This window comes from Monocercomonoides exilis, assembly GCF_001643675.1.
Source record: "Monocercomonoides exilis strain PA203 chromosome Unknown scaffold40-978991, whole genome shotgun sequence".
Classification (NCBI taxonomy): domain Eukaryota; phylum Preaxostyla; order Oxymonadida; family Polymastigidae; genus Monocercomonoides; species Monocercomonoides exilis.
The window spans coordinates 724,980-750,655 of NW_027150585.1; the positions used below are offsets into that span (position 1 = coordinate 724,980).

Consider the following 25,676-nt stretch of genomic DNA (forward strand, 5'->3'; position numbering starts at 1 on the left):
TATAATGATAAGGTTGGAGAAAAAGTTTGGAACAAATCGTTGATTTTTTCAAAAATGAAAGAATTTGCTCCCTTTTTTCACGAAATAAACAATATTAAATTTTTTGTATGTGTTTCTTTGATGAGCTGTTTTCAATTTTGTGTTGTTATTATGTATTTTGAATTTCCTTTTTCACAAAAATTGACGTGCCGAAATAAAGATGATTTCTCAATAACCAAGTTGGATTTTATCATGTAGATAACCGATTAATATTTGTTGGAAAAAAACAAGAGAGAGAGAAAAAGAGAGAAAATTCATTTTTATTTCAGAATGACTGAAAGAATGATATTTCTGTTTGAATTTGTCGTTTTTATTTTTTCACTTTCAATGATCATTTTGAATGTCAGCAAATCATAAAAAAAGGAAAAGAAAAGAAAGAAAAGGAACAAAACAGATACAGAAGCCGAAGCAGCGATGATCATTTAATTTCATAAAAATAAACTGGCAATGGTGAATATTGATAGCTGAAAGAAAACACAGAAAAGGAAAACATAAATTAAGTGAAGAAATCAAATGAAAATAGAAATTCCTGTTTGAGTTGGAATTGATTGATGAAAGATGGGCAGATTAACATGATGTTTGACAAACTGAATTTATTTTCTGATCCCTCTATGTTTGAAAGATATCGTTGAAGATGAATGGAAAACATCCAAACTTGCAAACTGTTGATTGCAGCATACGAAATGATTTTCTGAGTATTGTTCAAAAAGGAAGCTGTTCTCTTCGTTCCAAAGATACCGATATTTGATTGGACAACTTTCTTTCCTCCAAAACTCCATTCTCCCTTTCATTTGCAGAGAAATAACCTTGCTGGAGTGTATCTCATGGAAAAGTCGTCTTCTTCCTTCTTTTCCAAATCTCAGTCCAACTGAAATGAAAACGGCTTTGAACGAACAAATCTTTTAACAGTATCCGAAGATATGAAAATATTTCCTTTTGATGTTTCACTCTCAATATACAGAAGAATCTCCATTTTTTCTATTGGAGCTGGACTTCATCGTTTTTCTTCATGGCACAAGATTATTTGGCAACTGAAGCATTGGACCTTGATCTTCTCCCACTCAACAAGAATGTTCCCCATGTTCAAGAACTTTTCTTTTCTTTTCTTTTGTTCAGACGATTTGCGATGATTTTCTGAATTTCTTTTCTTTTCATCTTTCGCAACCCAATGGTCCATTGATAAATGAGCTCAAAATGACACAATACACAAAATATGTCAAACCGTCAACAATCATCTGTTCTTGTTTTCAAATTCATTCTTCTCCACAAAAAAAAACTAAAATCATCTTCATTTCGCTCATTCTATCTGCCGAATTTCGTTTTCTCTTTGTCAAAGTATTTGCAATTTATTCCATTGGACAAAAAGATCTGATTCAAATAGTTAATGATTTTTTATTTAATAAAAATCATTCTTTAAATAATTTATTGGTTTGATCAAAAAGAAACAAAAATTTTCCATTTTTATTCTCATACAGCCAATCCTTGGGGCTTCTTCGCAATATCTTTTGCACTTCTTTTTATAAACAAAAACACAACCATTTGTATTGCGATCATTTTAAGACTGCAAAATAATCAACGATGTTTGTATTTATCTTTTATTTTGTTATTTACCAGGCTTTGCACCTCTTTTTGTATATTTTTTTGCAAAAAACAGAATGAGTTTGCCAAATGATGATAAATGTGAAAAAGGAGTTCAGACTATGACCAGAACCAAGAAGTTTTCAAGTTTGTGCATTAATTTGGATTAAATAATTCTGAACATAATTTTTGTTTTTTTAAATGTTTTTTGAAGAATTGTTTTGTGAACTGGAAGGTTGCAGAGAAGTTGAACAAATGCAGAAAATCGAAGAGATGTATGGATTAATTGATGAAATGAATGAAAAAGAATTTCAAACAGTTTTCACAAAAGAACAATTCAATAAAATTCACCAAATGATTGAAAAAAATACATTGTCATTGGAAAATGCAATCTTGCTGTTGAAGCATGTTGGATATTGCAAAGAGCTGAAAATGATTTTCTTATATTCTTTTGATGATTCATCTTTGAGCAAAAAAATGAGAGAGATGATGATTGATGAAAATAAGAAGAAAAATGATGAAAAGCATTTGATTGATCTCTTTGAATGCTATTTGCTGTTGAGCAGATGGCCTTCATCTGAAATGGATTCAATCATTGTGCCTTGCCTTCTGAAAGTTGCCTCAAAGAAAGAGGAAAACGAGAAATCACAAAATGAAGTGGAAATGGCTTTGCTGGCTTTAAGTAATGCTAACACATATTATGTATGTTTGCTTCTATTTCCATTTTGGAGTTAATGATTTTTCCTTTTTTTTAAGGAAATTAAAAAAGAAATTTTCAAGAACGAAATCAAAGAGATAATGAAATATCATCAGGAGCATCATAATCTGACACAGCTTGCGTATCAGTCTGCTTGGCAATTTTTGTTTTATCGATTAATCGGAGATAAAAGTCTGGAAGGAATGATTGCGGTTGAGCTGCATTTTGCAAGAGAAGCAAGAAGAGAAATCGAAGAACTGGCAAGATGCATTGACTGGAAGAGAAAAGAAGAAAGAGGAAAAGAAGCGAAAGAAGTGATTGTGATCTGGAGATGGATTTATGCTATTGATAATTACTTGACATGGTGCACATTGTGGAGTGAGGAACTTTCTGGGCTTTTAGGGAGCATCGTTCGAGTGATTCGAGCATCAAGAGATAACCACCCAGATATAAGTCATGAATGCATTTTTACTTTAAGAAATGCATCAGACAAGAAAAAAAAGGAAATAGATGCTTTTGCGAAGAAAGGTATCATAGATGTATTTTTGGAGGAAATGAATCAATCAACTTTGGATGATGGTATTTTGTGGAATTGCTTGCTTTTCTTTTTGAATATTTCAGAAAGATTGAATGAAAAGAAGGATGATGAAGATGAAAAAGGAAAAAGGAAAGAAATGAAAAGAAAGATATTTGAAAAGATGGAGGAAGAAGGATACGAAGATATCATTTCAAGCCTTTTTAAATTCATTTGTTTTGTTTATGAAAGAATTAATGTATTTTCGAAATATTTAACAGATTATTTTGTTTATATTTTATGAAATGAAACTCATTTTGCAATTCAAAAATCACACTTTCATTTTTTCAATTTTTCTATTTTTCAATTACTTTTTGTTTTTGTTTTTGTTTTAATTTTTGTTTTTGATTTTTGTATTTGGATTTGTATTTGATTTGTATTTGTTTTTATAACTCCAAAATTATATCTATTTCTTTTTCATCACTTCACAGAATGGCCACAAACTCGGTCATTTGAAGTTTTTGTGAAAAAATACTTGTTTTGTTTAAAAGAGAAAATGTTCTTGCTTCCTTCTCTTCTATTATTGAGAGAATATAATAATTGGTAGAACGATTATCTCATATTGAACTTTCCTCGTTTCCTTCGCTTTTCTTCTCCAATTCCATCTTCATCTGTGCTCTTGTTCTGATAACAAATTTGATTTTTTGTTCTTTGACCCATTCGCAAGACTTCCAACCCTTCTCCTTCTTGGTAGCTTCATTCAATTCTTCACCTTCCTGCATTTCTTTGGTGTCTTCAGGCTCTTCGATCTTGTCTGGTTTTCTTCCAGGTGTTTCTCTTACTTCATCTATTGATTGAATGACAGTGTTATATTGGACTATCTGGGTACTTGTGTTCTGTTCATCTGGTGGTTTGTCCTTTATCAGTTCTAATGATTCCATTTCCTTCCTTTTTTCTTCTTCTTCTTGCTCTGAGCTTTCACTGTCTGACAGTTCATCTGAATCACTATGTTCGTCATATCCTTTGGATGTGTCTGGTGTCTGTCCTGCAATGACTTGGGCCAAGTTTGTTGCAAAATTCTTTCTAACGTAGTGTTTTGTTATTGTATTGCTGCTGGGTGAGAGTCTGGCAAACTTTGCAATCTGTCCAACTGGGATTCCGGCTGATGTCAACGTTGACAAAGATGCATGTTTCAGTGTGTATGGACTGTATATCTCTGGGATCCCTGCATCCCTCATAAGTTCTGCAGCGAGCGAACGGAGAACGCGAGCTGTGAGAGGCTTATGTGTGATTTCATCTACGAACAGACTCATCACTTTCTCTTGCTCCTCATCGGATCTTTTCCAGAGCTCTTTCACTGTAGAGGCCGGCCATATTAATGGTGTTTCATTCAAAAACGGGATGATAATGTCTGTTCTGTCTTGTCCAGTCTTCAAGGTTGTGTCGAGTTCAATTGCTTCCTCTTTTGTCGTGGAATGATTGACGTTTACTCTTTCCAACTCCGTGAATCTACAGGCTGAAAACAAAATACATAAGCAAATCGTCTTCTTCTGCAAATCTCGCACTTTCATTCTTTCATTATTTCCCATTCTTGTGATCCTGTCCAGCAGCACTCTCGGATTCCATATCTCTGGCTTCCTCTTTTTCTTCCGATTTTCTGTTCGTTTGAACGACTTGAACATTATTTGAATAAGCGGATAATCTCCCAGTATGCTATTATAGAACAATTGAGTTATCAATGATACCGCTGATCTTATCTGGCAGAGTGTTGACACTTTGACGCCTTTGTCTTTCAGGCTAAAGAAAATGTCAGGGCATCTTCACATCCATTCGCTCCATGAGACTGGTGGTGCTCCGAATCCATGTTGTTTCTATTCATCTCCAAAATGAACAAAGGAAAATACATATCCATTCCATGTTGTTTCAGATAAACTCTTTTTGCATAATTCAATATTTGTTTGTGAATAACCTCTTTTCTCGAGGAAAGATCTAAACCATGTTTCTCCCTGCTGAGCTATGGGTTGAGTAACAATACTCTCATTCTTCGAAGAGAAAAACTGGCTTCTATTCTCTTCATCCATTTCCCTTCTACAAGTATTTGATTCATCTTCTTCCACATCCATTCTTCGTGAGGCATCAGTTGTATCAAGGGCTCCCACACCTGTCCACACCAATCGGGAATCAACAATAGCACTCGTGCTCTCTCCACAAAAGCCTTCATGATAACTGGCACAAACAAGGGGATCGGCGGATGGGCTAGGACAACGTCGTTTGACCATGATTGTTGAAGACCGTCTTCGTTGATTCTGCTTCCTGGTCCGCACCATCTTCGGCACTTGGCGTTTTCTTCTGTTGCAAACGCAACCAACGTTATGTTCAGGTTAAATACATCCAGCAGCTCGTTCAGCTCTTCTTTCCTCACTTCGTAGTCTCCCCCTCTTTCAAATCTGGATAGTGAATCCACTCTCATGTTCCATATCCCCGGGAAGTGTTGTGCCTTCATGTTCTGATTTCTGGCTTGAGTCTAAATCCATATTTTTCTGAGCAAACCTCTCAAGTTCAGCCCCGCATTCCATCTGTTTAGATTGAACACTGCCGTTGTGTTGTCTGATCGCACCAGCAAATTCTGTATTTGAGCTTCTTCTAGCTTCGGAGCAAAATGCTCCAATGATTTCTTTATTGCATACAGTTCTCGATAATTTGAACGTTGTTTTCCTAAATAACTTGGTATTTGTTGGTGGTAAACTATCTTTCTGTTGTTTATCGTTAAATATGCTCCAAGTGCCCTTCCAGATGCATCAGTTGTGAGAGTAGCCTATGGCTGAAATAGGGGGATTATTTGACGAGGAGTGTTCTCTGTCAATCTCCTTATCCATCGCTGAAGACTGGGAACAATTGATGGGTTGATTCTCATACGCCCATTCCATCCCATTCTTTTCACCTTCTTGTTCAGAAGCTTGTGAAGCGTTGGAAGGAGTAAAGACGCTTCTTTGCAAATGTATCTTGTCGCGCTCAGCTTTCCTATCAATGATGTGAAATCTTCAATTTTTGTTTTTCTGCAGATCTGCGAGTATTATTTCCATCTTCTGCATTCTATTATTAATTCTTGTGATCTTTTTCTTTCAAAAGCGTCATTGAATTCTCTTGTGTTCCAAACGAAATTCAAGTATTGGAAATGTTGATCAGGCTCCAACTGGCTTTTCTCTTTGTTTGTTAGAAGCCCCAGTTTCTGAAACAGATTCATCACTTCTCCAGTGATGTTTCTCAGTTCTCGTGGATCCTGATGGAGTTGCACTACATCGTCAAGGAATGCAATCATTCTCACATTGTATCTTTCTCTGACATATGTTACCGCTTTCCTCATGACCTTCGTGAATATCCTTGGTGCATCTTTGAAACCAAACGACATACCTGTGAAGTGGAAATATCTTCCTTCGAATTCGAATGAGAGAAAAGGTACCAAATATTCTGTAACCTTTCTCAAGCAGTTCGCTTGGCTCAAATCCAATGTCACTTCATAATCTCCTTTGCACAATATTCTTTCTACCAAACGATTGTCTTCTTGTTTGAAATGAAGAGTCTTCATTGCGTCGTTGAGCCTTCTGCAATCTATAATTTGTCTTCATGTTCCGTTCTTCTTCCGGATTACAAACACTGGGCTTACATATTTGACGTGATGTTTGGGAATCTGCTTCACAATGCTCGAACGAAGTTGGTCCTCCACTCAGTCTCTCAGGGCTTGTGCAGCTTCTTGTGATTGTCCAGGGCTTTAAAGCTTTTGTTTGTTGAAGATAAGTCCTTGTCGTGCTTTCTTGCTCCTCCACACAGGCTTTTCTCCTCTTCTTATCAAGTTTGCTCCCCCAATTTTTCCCATTCTTCCACATTAGAGGCTGTTCTTCCTCCAACCAATAATGTCTCCGTATCTTCGCTTGGCCCATACACCTGAATCGTCCCTAGAAGGTTCTTCTGCTTGTCCTTGGAGTGAAAGTGCTTCTTCTTGTACCGAACGACCGGGGGCCTGTTCGAAAAAATGGCTTACTAATTGAGCTTCGATATCTTTCTCTGGCAGGCGTTCTTCCTTCGTAGCAAGCTGGTCTTGATAAATATCTGCCTATATTCTAACGTGGTTGTCTGGGTTCTGGGCTTGTTTTCTTTGATTCTTCCAGAGCTTCTTTCTGACTCTCTGTCAATAGCGTTGAAGCAAATTCTTCTCTCATCTTTGCTGTTTCCTTGAAACCAAACTTCGCCTGTATTCTTGCGTTCAGTGCTTCCTTCAATGCTTTGGCAACTAAAATGCAGGAGTCTTCAATCATCTCTTTTCCCTTTCATCCTTTCCTTTTATTGAATGTGCTGCTAATAATAACTTCATTGTTGGGTATTAAAAAGTTTCCACTTTTTCTCCCGCCTGATCTAATGCATCCTTAAATATATCCTTTGAACGACTGAACTGTGGAGGGGCATTTTATAAAAATGATGATAATTTTTCTTATTTCAATTCACAAACAATGTCATTTATTCTATTTTCTGGTAAATTCAAATCATATATCGATTCTTCTGGTTCCATTCCGAATATTTCCTTAAAACTTTTTTCAATTCCATCTCCCATATCATTATCAGTCATTGTCTGAGTCGGATCAGCTGATGATGTTGGTAGCATTTGATAACTTGATTGGGAAGCGGAAAAACTCTCCTGAAACATGGGGAAAGCACTTGGAGGGCCACCAGACAGCGAAGCTGTGCTTGGTTCGGTCGCAAGTCCGGATCCAAATGGAGTGCTTGTCATCATCCTTTTTTGTGATCAGTGATCGTGACTACTCATAATGTGGCATTCTCTCAATAATAGAAGAGAAGGAAGCATGAAACGTTTTCTCACTAATCAAAATACTTGTATTATTTGTCCAATCATTCAAAATGAAGTGGAGCAGCAACAAAAGAAAAAAGAAGGAAAAAGAAGAAGTCAGCTGCTCTTATTTTGAGAAGATCATTTCAATGAAAGTGTTTTGAGAATGGAACGAAGGAATGCTCAAACGAAGAAGGAAGAATTTCATATGATAATTGAGGGAAGGAAGAGAATCATCAGAAGACATTCTTTTCTGACAAAAAACAAGTGAAATGATTGGGAGAGCTTTTGATGCTGATTGGAAGAATGGACAGCAAGGAGAATAAAAGGGAAAAAGAATTCATTTATGATTGACTTCTTCAGAGAATATTTTCGTGAATCACATTGTCGCATTTCTTCTCCTTCTTCAAATACGTTGCTGCATAATTCTGTTATTTCAACATTTTCAACTTGTTTCTTCAACAAACATTTCTTTCTTCATTTCTTTTGTGTTCATCTCAACAATCACCATTTCATTCTTCTCCTTCGCCTTCTTTTGTTCATTGAAAATGCAGTTTGGAAGAGAATAAGCAAAGGAGACCAGAGGCTTCAAGAGGCAAAAACTGAACAATTGAATACAAAGCTCAAAATGAATCCTGTCGATGAAGATGGAGGGCAATAATCAATTCAACGAAGATTCTTGATGGAACAAATTGAAAAGAAAAGAAATTCTACTTTTCTCTTTTTTTTTTTTTTTTTTTTTTTTTTTTTTTTTTTGCTGAGATATTGATGAACAGTGTTATTTTCATTCACTTTGATTATTGACAGCTCATGAAAAACATGTTTTGAAGTCTGGAAAAAGAAAAAACTATTTGTTCAATGGGAATTATTTAACATTCAATTATTTTTTGAATTGTTCATCAAGTTGTGATGGGTCGAAAACATGAATATCAATTTGACATAATAATATCATTCTATTTACAAAAACGTTTCGATAAATTTGATAGAAATTTTGAGTTGTGAAAAAGAATGACTCATTTTCAAAAAACAAGGAATAGATAACAATTTTCATTGAAGCTATTATGCTTCGATGAACAATTATTACAAACTATTTTTTCCTTTCTTTCAACTTTTGTCAAATTTTCAAGAAAAAAACACTTTTCTTTTTGTAAAAAATCAGTCAACGCAATTTAAACTGACTCATCAAAGTGCGAAAGGTGCTATTCAAGTGTTAGCAAATCCAGTGCTAAATTCTTTTTGTCCCCTTCATTTTTTCATATTTATTATAATTATTTTTTCAATCAAAGTTTTGCAATTTTTATAAAAATCATTTGAATGCGATTATTTGCGAAATATCACTGCAAACAACAATATTCGTTTGCAATAAAAACATTTATTTCATAAATAATAAAATTTCCAACAGAAATTCCAGAAAAAATATTCTAATAAATTCACATTTCCTGATTTAATGAGCAGAAGAAGATATTCGCTTGATGAATGCAGAGGCGTAAGAAGTGACGGGATGTGGGTTCTGCATGCGAACAGGAATGGAAGGAGGAGAAGTCATATACGAACTTTGGGAAGAGTAAGTACTCGACAAACAATTCAGCGAATCTTCTTTTAAAACAGAGTGAGATTGTCTGAGACGGAGAGAATTTGGAGGAGGTGTTATATTTTCTGATGTCAAACATGAATTTCGCATTCTTTGCGGAGAAACAAGAGCAGAGGCCGAGGCAAAAGAAGAACGCGAAGAAGAAAGCCGAGAACTCAAAGATGCATTCAATATGCTGTCAATTGCTTGACGATCATTTGCTTTCCCAATTGTTTCTGTTGTCAAATTGCTTTTCTTCTCCAACATTTCTCTCAACGAACCCAGCTGCCTTATCTTCTTTGGCACAAATTTTCTGAAACTCGATTTTGTTCGATTGGCATTTTCGCTTGTTTTTTCGGCTTCGTTGGGCTTTTGAACATCTTTTGCAATTTTGGGAGAAAGAGCTTTTCTTTGTTTGTTTTGGTTTTTTTCAGCATCAACTGGATGCAAATGAACATTCATTTCTTTTCTCGCATTTGATTCTGTTTGAGAAGGAGCAGAAAGATGGATAAACTTCTTGTCTGCAGCCGAAAGTGCTGTTTTCTTTGGAGTTGCTGTTGATTTATGTTGCTTTGAAGTCTGCTTTGTCATCTTTTTCTCCTCTTTCAATTCCTTCTTCAATGATTCTGCTTCTGCCTCCGAAACATGCTCCGATGGGTAAACATTATTTAACATTTCGTTTTCTTTTCCTTTTTTTGCAAAACTTCTTTTCGCTTCTTCTTTTTCTGCTTCAGAATCTTTCTGTTTCGCATCTTTTTCTTCTTCAGCAACTGATTCTTGTCTGCTCAAGAAATCTATTTCTTTTCTTTCGTCTTCTTTTTCATTCGTCTTTCCTATGCCACCTTCAAAAGAATCTGATGTAATTTTCTCATTCTCTTTCTTCACTTGCTCCTTTTCCTTCTCTTTTTCATTATCCTTCTCTTTTTCTTTTTCTGTCTTCTTCTCTTTCTGAAAGAACACCGAAAACATTGCTGGCTTCTGCTTCAATTGCCTGCTGGCCGGATTGGCTGAACAGTTCCACCTTGGCTTGTTTTCGGTTGTTTCTTTCTGTTTAATTTGTGATTTTTGCTCATTTTGCGCTGATTTTGCTCTGTTTTTTGGTTGAATTCTCGATGGAGCAGTTGCCAATGCCACAGACGATGATGCCTTTGTTGATTGCTTTCTTTGCGATACTTTTGGCTTTGATTGGATTTTGGTCCGTTTATCATTCAGCTTTTGTGATGATTTTGCTGATTGCAGAGAAGAAGAAACTGAAGAAGAAGAAGAAGAAGTTGATGATGTTGAAGGATTTCTGGCTTTATCAGAATTGTTTGATTTCGCTTGTTCGAAAATCTTTGAGGAAGGCGAGAGACGAGTTGAATTAACTTTGACTTGGCCATTTGAACGCATTGAATGAATGCTCAAATTTTGTTTGGCTTTTGCTGCTTTTGCATTCTCTTCCTTTCTTATCTCATTCTTCAGCCCGTTGGTGTTGCTTTTCTTTCTTTTTTTCTGGACCAAAGATGTTTTCCTATCCAAACTCTTCATATCCTCCATATCCTCCTTCCCTTTCCCCTCTTTCTCTTTCTCTTTCTCTTTCGTTTTCTCTTCCTCCCTTTCCTTTTCCTCCTCATTCTTCCTCTTCCTCCTCCTCTTCTTCCTTTCCATCGACTCTTTCACAGAAAGCGAAAAAGAGGTCGAATCATCCAGCGAATCATCCAGCGAACTGAATGAGGCTGATGTGTTTGTCCAGAAGAGGTCTGTTGCTTGTTCTCTTTCTCCTTCTCCTTCCCTCTCTGAAAGTTCCAATTCATCTTCTGCTTTAACTTTTTCATCTTCTTCTCTTTCTTCTTCTTCTTCTTCTGCTTCTTCCTCACATTCCTCAACCTCTTCCTCTTCTTTGCTGCTTATTGTTCTCTTTTCCTGTGTTAACAAATCCTTTCTGTCTGCTTCCTCTTCAAGTATTTCTGATTCATTGCACGCTTCCCACGCTTCTTCTCCTTCTTCCTCGTCTTCAAAAAGAAACCGATCATTTTCCTTCAGATGTGATTCTTCAATATCTTTGTCCTCTTTTCTTTCCTCCTTTGAATCGTCTGCCTTTATCTCACCCTTTTCTTCTTCGAATTTTTCTTCTTCTTCCTCTTCCTCCTCTTCCTCGTCTTCTTCCTCTTCCTCTTCCTCTTCCTCTTCCTCTCCGTCCACTTCATCTGAAACTTCATCATCCATTTCAGCTTCTCCGTCGTTTTTGAATTCATTTTGCTGCTCAAAAATAGATCTTCTATTGCTCTTATTCAATATCCCTTGATGATGACTGCAGATTTCATCGGCATTTCCATCAAATTCTTCTTTTTCCTCCTTCTCTCCGTCCTCCTCCTCTTCATTATCTCCTTCTTCTCTTCCTCCTTTTCCCCCTCCTCTTTCATCAATTTCTGTCATTTCTTCTTCATTTCTTGCTTTTGAGTCAACGTTATTCGTATTAATGTATTCAATCTTCATTTCTTCTTCTTCTCTTTCTTCTCTAACATCACTCAAGTTGCTTTCACTGTCACTAACATCCATTATTGATTTTTCTTCTTTTTCTTCTTCTTCTTTTTCAATTGAATTGGTATTTTCATCTCCTTTTCCTTTTGCAATTTTCTCTTTATTCTTTTTATTCTTTTTATTCTCTTTATTTCTTCTCTCTTCTTTTTCTCCTTCTGTTTCTCTTCGATTCTCCTCTTCTTTCTTTTTCTCCTCTTCTTCGATCTCCTCTTTTCTGTCTGTTTTTCCTTCGATTTCTGAAAATATTTCCTGTTTTCTTTTGTTCTCTTCATCGTTGGCTTCTCCTTCATTCTTTTTCTGAGCCTTGCGAATATTCCCAATGAGCTCCTTCATTTTCCTCTCATTTTCTGCTTTTGTCTCCTTTTGGACATCGTGAGAAAGTCCGTCTTTTGCAGAAATTTCTGAAAATATTCCTTTTTCACTAAATTTCGAGTGTTCCAATAATTTTGTGCGTTTTGGTGTTTTCATTGCACTTGAATCAAATCCTTCATCATCATCATCATCATCATCTTCTTCTTCTTCTTCTTCTTCTTCAACTTTAATTTCTTTCTCTTCACTCTTCTTCTTCTCTTTCCTCTGTGTTGCATGCGAGAAAATAAAAATCGGAGAAAGAGGCGAATTTCCGACGCCTGCAGTGAAAAATGAGTGTTTGCGTTCCTCTTCTTTCTCTGCGACAGATTCTTCGATATCTTCCCTTCCATTTTTTACAGATTTTTCTTCTTCCTCGTCTTCCTCGTCTTCCTCGTATTCTTCCTCTTCCTCTTCCTCTTCTTTCTCTTCCTCTTTTAAATACTTGAAAGAATTGGTACCAGAATTATTTTGTTTGAATGACGTTGCAGGAGAAGAAGACGGTGAAGAAGAAAAAGAAGATGGCGAAGAAGAAGAAGCAGAAGCAGAAAGAAAATAAGGAGAAGGCGGTGATGGCGGAGGAGGCAGCTGGGAAAAGGCATCCGAAGAGCAGCTCTTGTTCAGACGCATGTGAAACGATTGCAGGCGCAATGGAGGAGGTGAAGGAAGGCGTGAAGACTTGGTGTAATAAGTCGAAGAAGGCGAAGAGGGAAGAGGAGGAAGGATTCCTGAAGGAAAATTGAAGGAAGAAGAAGAAGAAAGAGAAGAAGAAGAGGGAGAAGAAGAGGAAGAAGAAGCATTTGCAGTTGTGGAAATTCTATCCTCTTCAGAGTGGCTAAATGAGGAAAGGTTTGATGAATGTGAAGAAAGATGTAGCTTGGCTGTTGCATGAATTACTGGTGAATGAAGAAGGTCTGTCAACGGCATTGCAGTGTAAAGAGAAGGCGCTTGAAGCTTCGAATGGCTTTTGGTATTTGATGATTGATTTTCACTTTGAAACAATTCTAAACTCTTATTTTGAATTTTTGATTCAGAAATCTTGACATCGCATTGTTGGGCTGAATCAATCGAAGACGATTCGAAAAAAGATTCTCTGTGAAACATTTCAAAGCTCGAATATGGAGGTTTTTGTGCAGGGCGAGTCGGTGTGGAAATTCCCATGTCACGACTCTTTTTCAAGATAGAATGTATCTTTCTAATCAAATTAAGCGTTGATTTTCCTTTTCCACATGAAGGTTGGCAAGGCCAAAGACTGTCATTTTTTTGTATGCACTCTTCGTCACGCTTTTTTCGTTGGCTCTCTTTCGAAGAAGTCGAAAAATTGTTTCCTTGTTTATTTTTGTCTTCATATCTCTTTAAATAGCAAATAAAATTTGTTAAAGGGCAATTTGTTGCAATGCAGAAGCAAGGACTTTCTGTTGAACCTGCGTTTGAAGTCTCACTTTTCAATTCAAACGAATTTGAACGCAATTTTGCATATTCAAAAGATTCATTAAGTTGCTCTGTACGATTTTTTTGAAATGAAAGGAGATCCGCAATTTTCCCATGCAAGTCATTTTTCAATTTGTCGAAGGTCAAAGAACATTGATCTTCATCGAACAATGAAAATTTGTTGATAATTTAAAAATTTCCAAACCCTCGCTTCGTGAATTTATTTCATTGCTATAATGGACATATGAAGTCATATAACTTTTTTTAAAATTGTGTCAACTTTATTAAACTCAAACTTGTTCAAAATAAAACAAAAAATAAAAATTCAAAAAGAAAAGAAATAAAATACAGCATTATTGATCAGAAAATCGGTTTTTTCTTTTTTTCAATGTCTCGGAATATAGGAGAGAGTGAAGAAGAAAGAGAAGCATCCATTAAAAAAACAAAAGATTTTTCCAAAACTCTCTGGGGTAGAGTGTGCTGTTTTGTTTTCATGAAGATGAAAATAAACAATCTTTTTGGATGAAGTATAACTCTGGATTTATTGATGATACCAGTGATTGGAAATCAACTACAAAGGATACATATACAGCAGAGCAATTTACTATTTTGCATGATCCTGATGCTGAAGATCCAACGCATCGCAAGAAGAAAAGTGAAGAAAAGGTGTTTTTGCTGTGTTAATTTGTTAAACATAAGTATATTTTGGCTTTGTTCATTTTCGTTTTTCTTAGTCATATATGGAAGCTTCTGTATGCGTTTCATAACGATTTTACAAAGAAATACTTGACATTAATTATTTTATTTAAATCTATAGATACGCCAAAGAAATATGATGAATTTAAAGCCCACTGGAAATGCAAAACAGTAATGTATTACAATTTTCGTGCTTTCTATTGTTGTTTTAAATGCATTCATTTCACATTTCTTTCTTTCTTTTTTTGGAAAAATGTCAATTTTTTTACAAATTGAAAACAAAACAATTCAATGGTTTGCTTTCAATTTTGTGAAATGACAGCTTAAAAAATTAAAATTAAAATAAATATTTATAAATAAATATTTTTGAATTTCAATGCACAATTCGTTTCATTTCCTTAAGCATTCAAGAAATAATCAGAAATAATTATTGACAATTGATTCACGCTATATCTGTTAAGAAAATCAAACATTTCACGAAAACTTTCGATGAAATCTTCGTATCCTTCTTCTTCCATCTTTTCAAATATCTTCATTTTTGTTGCATTTCTTTTCACTTCAGATTCTTCGTCCTCCTCTTTCAATCTTTCTGAAATTATCAGAAAGAAAAGCAAGCCATTCCACATAATATCATCATTAATTGTTGGCTGCTGAATCTCCTCCAAAACAGCATCAATAGTTCCGCTTTTCAAAAAGTTATCAATTTCCACATTTCTCTTTTCTGCTGCACTTCTTAATGAATAAAGGCATTGATGGCTTATGTCTGGGTAATTATCTCTTGATGCTCTAAGCATCTGAGCAAAGCTATTGATAAGTCCAACAAGTTCTTCGTTCCACAATTTGCAGAAGCAAAAATAATTATCGATAACAAAGAACCATCTCCAAATAGCAAGAACTTCTTTAGCTTCCCTTTCTCCTTTTCTCTCTTCTTTTCTCTTCCAATCCACATACTTTGACAGATCTTTCAGTTCTTTTGCTTCTTTCGAAAAATGAAGTTCATTTGTAATCACTTCTTCCAGGGTTCTGTCGTTGTAAAATCTATTCATCAAAAACTGCCAAGCAGATTGATAGGCGAGTCGTGTCAGATTCTGATGCTCCTGGTGATATTCGATGATTTCTTTGATCTCATTCAAATACAGTTTTTGTTCGATTTCCTTTGCAAAAAAAGAGGAAAATGCAATTTAACAATATCAAAATGGGAAAAAGGTTTTCAAACCCAAAATCCAATATTGCCCAAAGCCGGCAACGACATTTCCACTTCCTTCTGAGCTTCATCGGTCTCGTCTTTCTTCAATGCAACTTTCAGAAGGCAAGGCACAACAATTGAAAGCAATTTTTTTGGAATGCTTACTTCAATCAGCAAAGCATAACATTCACAGATATCTGTAAGAATTTTTTCGTTTCTTTCTTTCTTCTTCTCATTTTCATCAATCATCATCTCTTTCATTCTTTCGCTCAATAATGAATAATCAATAGATTCTAAGTAAATTGTTTTCAGCTCTCTGAAATATCCAACATGCTTCAACAGCAAGATTGCACTTTCCAATGATAATATCTTTTTCTCAATCATTCTGTAGATTTTATCGAACAGTTCTTTTGTGAAAATTGATTTGAATTCTATTTCATTCATTTCATCAATTAATCCATTCATCTCTTCGATTTTTTGCATTTGTTCAACTTCTCTGCAATCTTCCTGTTCATGGAACAATACTGCAAAGGGTATTCAAAATACAAAAATTATGTTCAGAATGGTTCAATCCAAATAAAATGGCAAACTTGAAAACTGTTCTGTTCTGGTCATAGTCTGAACTCCTTTTTCACATTTATCAGCATCTGACAAACTCATTCTGCTTGTTATAAAAAATATTCAAAATGATGCGTTAAGCCTGGTAAATAACAAAATAAAAGATAAATACAGACATTGTTGATAATCTTACAAAATTTTAAGGATTTCAATGCAAACTATTAAATTTTTGCTTTATAAAAAGAAGGGCAAAACGGAGTGCAAAGAAATCGCAAGGATTGGCTGTATGAAGCAAGAAATGGAAAATTTTTGTTTCTTTTTGATCTAACCAATAGTAATTCAAGATGAAGAAATAGATTTCGAATTTCTTTTTTCGTTTTGCAAAGTGAGTTTGATTTTTATTGGTATGAAATTGGGTATGTCAATCACGCAGATATGTTTATTGTCAAAAAAAAAAAAGAAAAAGAAATGAAGCAATCAAATTTCAAAAAAGAAAATCCTTTTTCTGCAATTGACAAACAATGTTCAGATTGAAAATAATGAAAACAAATAATTGCATGCTCAATGAATTCTATTTGATAATTTTCTTGTATTTCAATTTTCAGTTTTCATTCAAGATGACTCATCAGATTATTGAAAGCGGAAAAAAAGACCAAAAATCAAAAAGGAATTGTCGATTCAATTCGAAAATCAGTCAAATAGGAGAAGAGTGTGGCAAAATGGTTTTGAAGCGAAATGAGCGAATAATGAAAATTATTGAAGTTTCACCTTTAACATCAAGGATATCAGGACAAATGATTGATGGAACAGCTTTATTGAATGAAAATCACCTTTTTCTTTTGTTTTCATCATATGCTTTGTGAAATCAAAAATCCATATGACTTGGATTGAAAGGAGATCAGATGAGAAATGTTGTGAAGGCAGCTGTTCCATGAGAAGCATTCATGAAGCATTTCAATTCAACAACACCTTCAATAGTTTATCAAAAACCCAGAAGAAATGAATCAGAGAGTTCTGCTGCTCAACCAAAAGAATGAAGAGAGCAAAAGGAAATTTGGATTCATTGTCCGAATTCCTTCCTTTTGCACACAATTTTCTCCTTTTTGAAACAAACCAAAAATTCGTCATTGGACTTCAATGGCGGATAAGAATGAATGCACATCCCTTTTTGAATGTATTTTCAACCCTGCCTTTTTTCTCTTTTTCCTCAGCGAACAGCACACTCAGTGAAAGAAGAGACACCTGTCTCTTCACTCATTTCTCATCTGACACTCTCAGGATGTTTCATCTTCTGCATTGGTCTCTCTGCAAAGAGCATCTCTTGTCAAATCATCATCCTCCTTTGTGGTTGCTGAATATGCTGAAATGACACAATGAACAACAGAAACTTCAGTGGTGATTGAACGAAAGTTGAGCAGGCTTTGGGTGAATCAAAAGAAAGAAGTCTTTTTTGATGTGTTTTTTGAATTCTGTTTGAAATGATGATGATTGTCCGAAGAATTTCTCCTCATCATCAATTTCTTTCTTTTTCTTTCTCTCCTTTCCAGACAATCTTCCTCATCACTTTCTCTTTCTTCGCTTGGATTTCTTGAAACCAATTGACCGATTTGTAATCAGAATTCTGTTGCCTTCCTGATTGGATTCTTCAAAGAAGGAGAAGAAGGAAAAGGAGAAGGAGAAGAACCTTTCGAAGCAATTGTTGTTGATGAAGAAGGAGAAAAGAAATATGAATTTCATCTGTTTTCAATGATCGGTTTGAATGAAGAAGAAGAAACAGAAAAGGATTTCCTTTGTCTTTTTTCTTTCTTATTCAAAGTTTGCTTTCAAACAGAAGGATAATATCCCATTTGAAGATTTTGGAAAGAATAACATTGTTCCCTCAAATTTCAGAGGAAGAAGAGGATATATTGATCATAATCTTTATGCTTTGTTTGATGAAGACGGTGATGCAAAAGAAGAGGAAGACGTTAATGTTAATGTTGAAGCCTGTGTCAATCTGTCTGAATGAAGTGCAAATATGACATTTTTTTCGAATAAATTTCTTCATTCATAACATTCTCTTATTTTTCTTCCTTCTTTCTCAGCTCGTTTCTGCCTTCATCTCAGAATTTCTCTCTTTCTCTTTGTTCCATCCAAAACAACCATCTCCATTCATTCAACGTCCCGTTTTCTCTTTTCTTCAATTCAAACATTCCGCATTGTTTATCTCATCATCAAATTCATCTTTCCTCTTCCAAATGAGCAATCGCACATTCAACATCCAACAACTCATCCATTTTGTGTGCTTTTGAGACATGGTTTTGTTCCATTCCGTTTGAAATATGGTTATCGTCTGTTGACTGATCATGACTCATCAATGGCTTCGTTCTGTTGATTTTGCGCTTGCAATCTTTGAGGATGCTCAGATGAAAGGAATGAAGCCGTTTCTTCAAAGGAACAAGAAACATCATTGAAGATGATTGTGTGTTATCTGATCGTGTGCAAACTGTTTTGTTTGATGAAGTGCATCAATTACCCAAATTGAACAGAAATGTGGAAGAAGAAGATGTTTGTCGCAAATAAAATGAAATGAGCCAGATGAACTCTTCAGAGGAAGACGAATGACAAAGGCGAGGAAGAAGTCTCATTGCGAACAAATGGTCTTTCATTTGACCACGCTGCATAAGGAAAAAGCAATGAGCGAAAGAACTGAAGATGATAAAGAAAAAAAAATGGCTTTCATTCAAGATGGTGAGTTAAAAAAGGGAGAGTTGCATTGTTGAGTAGGTGCAAATACGAAGCACTTTTTCATAAAAAACGCCCAATCCAATCAATCGAATTGAACAAAAAAGGGAAATGAGAAACTTAACTTAACATCAAACATGTTATTTGAATCCCAATAAACAACAAAAAACATGTCAAACTCGCTCCATGTTGCAACATAAAAATATGATAGCGATTGTATTCGGCTTTTTTGTGCAACTATTCCCTTTCACGAAGCAATTGTCCTTCCCTTCTGCCAAGATAATAAAAGATATCGTCAATGAATAATTCAAAAAAGAGTGAGAAAAAATCACATAATCTGCGAAAATGCAACATGAAACGGATTGTCCTTGCGAATGACGCACAACATTGAAAAATGCTGTTGTCTGGAATACTAACAAGATTCAAAAGAATTTCTCTTTATTATCAGTTTTGCATTTTAAATGAAAACTCCTCAAAAATACAGACATGCCCTTTCAATCACAAATGCAGAGAATTGTTCAATCACTGACGCTTTCAATCTCCTTTTGCATTGTTTCCCATTGTTCCTTTCACCATCATCCTTTTTTCCCCTCACAAATATCCTGCTTCAGATATTGTCAACAACTTTTTTTACTGAAAAAAAATATCTCTGAATTCAATTCATTCCAAGTGCTATCCAATTGTTTTCATTCTTTATTATCCTTTCAACAAAATGCTGTTTAATCGAATTTGTTTTCATCCACTGTTCCAAATGAAAACAAATTATATGCATTTCCCATCTGATGGTCGTTTCTCGCCATCAAACTCGCTTCTCATGTTCAGCTCAGAAAAATAAAGGAATGAACATTTATGTTGTTAATCAGATTCTTGGGCTCTGAAAAGTCCACAGATGGAGACATCAAAAAAAAGATCAAGAATGGTGAAAAAATAAAAACATTTTAATATTTTCATTCAACAACCAAATTGCTGCATTTCCTTCAATGATTTTTTTATTAAATCATCTCTCTCAATTCCAAAGTCAATTCCCAGCCGTCGCTGTCTCGTTCGACCAAGCAAAATAATATCCCACATACCAAAAGATATATTAATAAACAAACTCTCACCTTGGGCAAAAAAATTATCATTCGTTTTCAAAGATCATTAATCGATCAAAGAATCCATAACAGCAAACAAACTGAGATTAAGCGTTCTTTTTCTCTGCAATTCCTTTCCAAAAGTGCTTGCACAAAAAGGGTGGTATGAGGAAAGGCATTTCCCTGATAGTTTTGAAAATATTATATTTGTTATTATTTCTCTGCCTCGATTATTCTTTTCATTTGGATTGATAAAAATGTTGATGTTTTCCGAATGATGTGCTTTGCTAAAAGTCGAAGGAAATGAGCGTCACCGAAAAGTTCACTGGTTTGCATACATTGCTGCATTTGAATTTCTGGTAATTGCATTTCTTTCTTTCATTATAATTTAGAAGCATTGTTTGATGGACTTGAAGAGTGCTATGAGGAGGAACAAAAACAGAAAATCGAAGAGATGAATGGATTAATTGAAGAAATGGATGAAGGAGAATTCATAACAGTTTTCACGAAAGATCTATTCAATAAAATTCACCAAATGATAGAAAAAGAGAAATTGTCATTGGAAGACGCAATCTTGTTGTTGAAGCAATCTGGATATTGCAAGGAATTGAAATGCTTTAATGATTATGCATTTAGTGAATCTTTATTGAGTGATCGATTTCAGAAAATGATCTTTGATGAAAATGAGAAGAAGAAAGAAGAAAAGAACGAAAAGCGTCTGATTGACCTCTGTGAATGTTTTGCTTTGCTGTTTGAAGAACCCGTTTCAGAAGAATTGCTTTTTATCATTATGCCTTGCCTTCTGAAAGTTGCCTCGAAGAAAGAAGAAAACGAGGAAATTCAAAAAGAAGCGGAAATGGCTTTGCTGGCTTTAAGTAATGTTTACACATATTATGTATGTTCACTTCTATTTCATTTTTGAATTTATTTATTTTGTTTTTCTTGTATTTTTATAAGGAAATAAGAAGAAAACTGTATCTGAATGAGATCAAAGCGATCATCAGATATCATCAGGAGCATCACAACCTCACTCGACTTGCCTTTCAATCAGCTTGGCAATTTTTGATAAACAGATTTTTCACCAACATAAGCTTGGAAGAAGTGATTATGAATGAACTGCATTTTTCGAAAGAGGCAGCAAGAGAACTGGAAGATCTGTCAAAGAGTGTTGACTGGAAGAGAAAAGAAGAGGGAAAAGGAGAAAATGAAGCAAAGGAAGTGCTTGTTATCGAGAGATGGCTTAATGTTATTGATTTTTACTTTGACTCATGCAGATCATGGAATAGAGAACTTGTTGGACTTTTCTGCAGCATTGTTCAAGTATTTCAAGCATCAAGAGATAATTACCCATATACAAGCTCTCAATGCCTTTGTTCATTAAGAAGAGCAGCAGAAAAGAGAAATGTGGAAATTGATGGTTTGTTGAAAAGCGGAGCTATTGGTGCTGTTGTGGAGGAGATTCAGCAGCCAACAATTAATGATGATATTATGTGGAATGGCTTGCTTTTCTTTTTGAGCATTTCAGAAAGATTGAAAGAAAAGACGGATGGAGAAACTACCGAAACAAAACGAAAAGAGTTGAAAAGAAAGATATTTGAAAAGATGGAGGAAGATGGATATGAAGATGTCATAGCTGGATTTCACAAAGTATTTGATTTTCTTCGCATACAATATCATTACAAATTATCATTGGACTTTTCTGATTATATCGTGAATATTTGAGAAAATGAAACTGCCTTTGTTTTCAAATATCAAACTTTTTTTTTTTAACGTTGATAAAAGATCCATCATAACTTTGAGCATATGGGACGAAATTTTCTTTTTCTAAATTTTGTTCCACCAGAAATTTTTACTTTGATGGCAACGAGAAATAAAACAATACAATTATATATTTTGGTTTGATAATTATTTTTTTTTTTTTCGAAATTACAATAAAAAATATGAATTTTCCAAGGAAACTCATTTTGTACACAAGTTCATAAAGTTTTTTAATTAAAAAGAACAATAGAGATTCATGATGGAATCAGTCTTTTCTCAGCTGAATACAATTCTCCTTCATTTGATTAGCGTCAATAAATGCTTGCAATTTTGTCAGGGCCAAGACCCGGAACACCTCAGTCAAGAATAAGTATTTTGAATGTTTTAAGTCAGTAATTTATCGGGATCCAAAAAATTTATCGTGACCTAAAATTTCTGGCTGACCAGAGCACTTTTTGAAAAAAATTAAATAATAGAAAATTTTGAATATTTTATCATTAGCTAATTCTGAAAATATTTTTTCGTTTGAAAATTTTTGTTATGAGATCTGGTGTTTTTTGTTTTATTTTTAAGATCAAAGACTTGCTCATATTTCAACGAGCTTTATGTTTTGAGTGTTTTGAGTTATATCGTTGTTTATAAACTAAACTTCTTTATATTATTGGTAATTTTTCTTTGTTTATCACTTCATTTTTTTATTTCTTTTTCCATTTCACAAAATTTCAAAAATATTAGAAACAACTGAAGAGTTTGAAATTATCATGGTTTTTTGAGTTGAAAAATTGTTGATAAAAATGATTGAAATGTGTACCGCCTCAATTTTGAAATGAAAGATTGTGATTTTTAACAAAAAAAACAAAAATACGCAAAAAGAAAGTTTTTTGTTAAAAAAAAATCACGATCATAAAAAATTCGAGATTTTGTAACTTTTACATATCTTTATTTGTTGATAATTCATATATTTTCCCTTTTAAATAAACGAAAAAACTTATTAATTCAAACGTGTTCTTCAATGTGTTGATATTTAGTGAAGTGGTATAAATAATAAAAAAACGAAGTGTCAAACAATAAAAATAACTAAAATTATAAAGAAGTTAAGTTTATTAAAAATAACAACACTGAAAAATCTCAAAACATAAAGCTCGTTGAAATATGAGCAAGTCTTTGATCTTAAAAATAAAACAAAAAACACCAGATCTCTTAACAAAAATTTTCAAACGAAAAAATATTTTCAGAATTAGCTAATGATAATATATTCAAAATTTTCAATTATTTTATTTTTTCAAAAAGTGCTCTTGTTAGCCAAAAATTTTAGGTCCCGATAAAAAAGGGGGATATGACAAATAACTCAATCTATTAAAAACAATACTAATCACAAAACGGCAAGTTCCAAGTATATAAACAATCGATAAAAAATATTTTTGATATTGCACACGAAAGAAATTACCTCAATAATTAATTAAAAATATGTCTTTTCTGTCGAAAATGCATTGAATGAAACTTTCAAATTTTGATTTGATCTATCCCACAAATATTTTCAAACTGTATTGATTTCGTTATTATCTCAAAATGAAAGGTTTGGAGCTTCATCTTCTCAAGTGAAAGAATAAAATCTGTTTAATATATAATCATATGCTTCGTTCTGTTTCATTCATTTCTCAGTCAAATGGAATACTGCTTTTTTCATATCAATTGTGCTTTATTCCATTCACAAAGCACAATAATTTAAATGATTTTCTCGAAACAGTTTGAGCAGAATTTTCTTTCTCTTCATTCTGCTGGGCTCAGAAATCAAAAAGAAAAATACAACCTGTTTTTGTTTATTTGCCCTTGACTTCCTTTCCATTCGTCGTCTGAAAGATAATGAATATCAATTAATTTTTGTTGAATACGGTCTTTCTTTTTTTTAAATATTATGAAAGAAGGAAAAGGAAAAGGAAAATGAGAACAGCATATTGATTTTGATTGGTTGCCGATTGCTGCATAATATCTGGAATGTGTGAGTGCAACGAATGATATAAGGATTGCAATTTGAACATACATGAACTTTCGAAAAAGATAATAAATGCTTTGTTTGAACTTTGAACATTAGTGAAGTCAAGGCGAGAATAAAGAGCAGCTGAATAACTGAATGCAATAATCATCGCGAGTTGAGAATTTCATTTTTCAGGCTAATTAATAATAATTTCTATTGCTGCTAATCATTGCAACTTGCTTGCACTTTTTCAGCCTCATTGTTATCGTTGTTGTTATTAATACTGTTTCGGACTTAACATCCTTAATTTCTGTCCTTTTCTACAAAATAGCAGTTCATCACGTGAGATACTAATAGAAGTTCTTCATACCAAAAACCAATTTATAAAAACAATTGTAAATATTTTTTAAACCAAAACAATAATTATGAAAAACATATAAAATAAAAAAGATCATTTTTTTCATTAAAAAAAAATATCAATAAAAAACTTTATCGATATTAGGCCTCTGCGACACACATTTTTTGAGTGCAATTTGTCGGTCGAGAAATTTTTCATTTGTCGAAAAAATTGAAATGATTGTTTCTTCACAAACATTGCTTTTCATGAATATATCCAACTCATCTCAACAAAAACTTTTTGTTTCAGCTGCTTTTTTTTTATTTACCATAATAATTATATTTTATGTGTTTTGAAAACAAATGAGAAAATTTTGAAAAAAACTGGAGAAGATGTATGAAAGGAATCAAACAGATTGTTGTTTTTTATAAAGAACAATGATTCGGAATGGAAGTTTTTTGAAATGTCTCTGCTGCTGATGTGGATTTGATTAATGGAGATAATTTTAACGTTGTTTTATAAAATGCTCGAAGAAAAATTACATATGAATAAGAATTGTTCTACTCATCATCATCTTCTTCCTCCTCTTCCATTTCACCAGTTCCTTAACTTCCGCTCGCTTCAACACAGCCATCTTCCATTGACACTAAATTTCCATTTCATATCACTTCATCACAGCATTTCACATTTCACTCCGCAACGCCATCTTTCATATCACAAGTACCATCTCCTTCTCATTCTCCTTCTCATTCTCTTTCTCATTCTCTTTCTTATTCTCTTTCTCTTTCTCTCTCTCTTCTCTATCTATATATCCCACGCAATTCTCCAAACTCTCCTCTTCCTCCTCTTCCTCTTCCTCAAATCTCCTTTATTTGCATCTCAAACATTTCCTCGGCAAAATCAGATGAAAATTAACTTTCGTATGCTTTACGATCGTTTTTGAGAAGAATTCTATTTCATCTTCATCATTTTCTTCAAAACGGTAAAGAAAATGTTTATTTTTCTTTTTTTCTTTTTTTTTTTTAATTATTTTCTGTGTGAAAGAAGGAGAAGAAGAAAAAATATAAGTTGAATTTTCCGAAAATAACTTTTTCTTTAACCCTTTTTCGATTTTTTCTTCTTTTATTTTATCATCATCATCTTTTTCCTCTTTTTCTTCCATTTGTTTCTCTCTTTCTCAAAGTTGTGCTTATTTCAAGCAGCATCAATGTGTAGAAGTGTATTTTTGAATAGCCGAAAAGACGTTGTGAGAAGAGGTTTATTTGCTTTTTGCTGAAATGACTGATCATGCACTGAAACTTCTGCATATATCCTTTTTTATTCTAAGGCGACAAAAAAGTGTGTTGTTATTTTTCTTATTTGATTTATTCGATTTTTGAAACAAAAAAGCTATCATATGGTTCGCCACGAGTGCTATTTGTTCAAACAGATCTTATTGTTCAACGTTTGTTGTCAAGAAAATTTCTATCATTGTTTAATAAATGACTATTTTTTCTGGTTTTTCTCCCAATCTCCTTCCAATTCAAGAATCAGAACTAACTTTCACATTAGTTCCGCACAAGATGCTCACAAAGCTCATCAAGGTTTTGCCTTCATATACGATCATCGATGAGCGGAATGCATCGTTTTCACAGGTTGGCGTTATATCGCCAGTGCATTGAGTGATTTTTAAGCAGACGATGAAGAAAGAATTGCTCGAGCAAAAAGACTTTATCGAAGCAGAGCTGTTAGAACTGGATCCTTCGCGAAAGAAAAAGAAAGCAGAAGAACAAAATGTTGATGAAAGCAACACTGAAAATATGGAAGATTCAGAAGAAGACAGAAATCCAAAA

General features: G+C 34.0%; 6 protein-coding genes across 6 annotated transcripts; 2 read left to right on the forward strand and 4 right to left on the reverse strand.

Moving 5' to 3' along the window:
- Positions 1 to 3,291: 3,291 nt before the first annotated feature.
- On the reverse strand, positions 3,292 to 4,510 carry MONOS_4414 (uncharacterized protein; the record flags this gene model as incomplete). Its single annotated transcript, XM_067874485.1, has 1 exon — positions 3,292 to 4,510. The coding sequence occupies one exon, from the start codon at positions 4,508 to 4,510 to the stop codon at positions 3,446 to 3,448; it is 1,065 nt and encodes a 354-aa protein (XP_067722816.1). The 3' UTR covers positions 3,292 to 3,445.
- Positions 4,511 to 4,842: 332 nt separating this feature from the next.
- On the reverse strand, positions 4,843 to 5,331 carry MONOS_4413 (uncharacterized protein; the record flags this gene model as incomplete). Its single annotated transcript, XM_067874484.1, has 1 exon — positions 4,843 to 5,331. The coding sequence occupies one exon, from the start codon at positions 5,329 to 5,331 to the stop codon at positions 4,843 to 4,845; it is 489 nt and encodes a 162-aa protein (XP_067722817.1).
- Positions 5,332 to 9,112: 3,781 nt separating this feature from the next.
- MONOS_4412 (uncharacterized protein) lies at positions 9,113 to 13,882 on the reverse strand (the record flags this gene model as incomplete). Its single annotated transcript, XM_067874483.1, has 3 exons — positions 13,834 to 13,882; positions 13,743 to 13,768; positions 9,113 to 13,695 (listed from the first exon to the last, which is right to left on the reverse strand). The coding sequence occupies exon 3, from the start codon at positions 13,265 to 13,267 to the stop codon at positions 9,113 to 9,115; it is 4,155 nt and encodes a 1,384-aa protein (XP_067722818.1). The 5' UTR covers positions 13,268 to 13,695; positions 13,743 to 13,768; positions 13,834 to 13,882.
- Positions 13,883 to 13,889: 7 nt separating this feature from the next.
- Positions 13,890 to 14,667, forward strand: MONOS_4411 (uncharacterized protein). Its single transcript, XM_067874482.1, has 4 exons — positions 13,890 to 14,012; positions 14,066 to 14,203; positions 14,272 to 14,289; positions 14,355 to 14,667. The coding sequence occupies exons 1-4, from the start codon at positions 13,926 to 13,928 to the stop codon at positions 14,406 to 14,408; spliced, it is 297 nt and encodes a 98-aa protein (XP_067722819.1). The 5' UTR covers positions 13,890 to 13,925; the 3' UTR covers positions 14,409 to 14,667.
- MONOS_4410 (uncharacterized protein) lies at positions 14,462 to 16,303 on the reverse strand. The gene is made up of 4 exons (XM_067874481.1): positions 16,197 to 16,303; positions 16,010 to 16,119; positions 15,450 to 15,943; positions 14,462 to 15,387 (listed from the first exon to the last, which is right to left on the reverse strand). Exons 2-4 carry the CDS (start codon positions 16,077 to 16,079, stop codon positions 14,632 to 14,634), a joined length of 1,320 nt encoding a protein of 439 aa, XP_067722820.1. The 5' UTR covers positions 16,080 to 16,119; positions 16,197 to 16,303; the 3' UTR covers positions 14,462 to 14,631.
- Positions 16,304 to 19,861: 3,558 nt separating this feature from the next.
- On the forward strand, positions 19,862 to 21,724 carry MONOS_4409 (uncharacterized protein). The gene is made up of 4 exons (XM_067874479.1): positions 19,862 to 19,937; positions 20,069 to 20,102; positions 20,167 to 20,669; positions 20,732 to 21,724. Exons 2-4 carry the CDS (start codon positions 20,078 to 20,080, stop codon positions 21,494 to 21,496), a joined length of 1,293 nt encoding a protein of 430 aa, XP_067722821.1. The 5' UTR covers positions 19,862 to 19,937; positions 20,069 to 20,077; the 3' UTR covers positions 21,497 to 21,724.
- Positions 21,725 to 25,676: the final 3,952 nt, after the last annotated feature.

Excerpts from the sequence above, each read along its gene's own strand:
- MONOS_4409 (XM_067874479.1), top strand. The coding sequence starts at position 20,078 with ATGAGCGTCACCGAAAAGTTCACTG. Across the intron at positions 20,103-20,166 it reads CGTCACCGAAAAGTTCACTG|AAGCATTGTTTGATGGACTT; the intron begins GTTTGCATACAT and ends ATTATAATTTAG. Across the intron at positions 20,670-20,731 it reads GTAATGTTTACACATATTAT|GAAATAAGAAGAAAACTGTA; the intron begins GTATGTTCACTT and ends TATTTTTATAAG.
- MONOS_4411 (XM_067874482.1), top strand. The coding sequence starts at position 13,926 with ATGTCTCGGAATATAGGAGAGAGTGAAGAAGAAAGAGAAGCATCCATT. Across the intron at positions 14,013-14,065 it reads CCAAAACTCTCTGGGGTAGA|TATAACTCTGGATTTATTGA; the intron begins GTGTGCTGTTTT and ends TTTTGGATGAAG.
- MONOS_4410 (XM_067874481.1), bottom strand. The coding sequence starts at position 16,079 with ATGAGTTTGTCAGATGCTGATAAATGTGAAAAAGGAGTTCAGACTATG. Across the intron at positions 15,944-16,009 it reads CAGAACAGAACAGTTTTCAA|TATTGTTCCATGAACAGGAA; the intron begins GTTTGCCATTTT and ends TACCCTTTGCAG. Across the intron at positions 15,388-15,449 it reads TGGGCAATATTGGATTTTGG|GAAATCGAACAAAAACTGTA; the intron begins GTTTGAAAACCT and ends TTTTTTGCAAAG.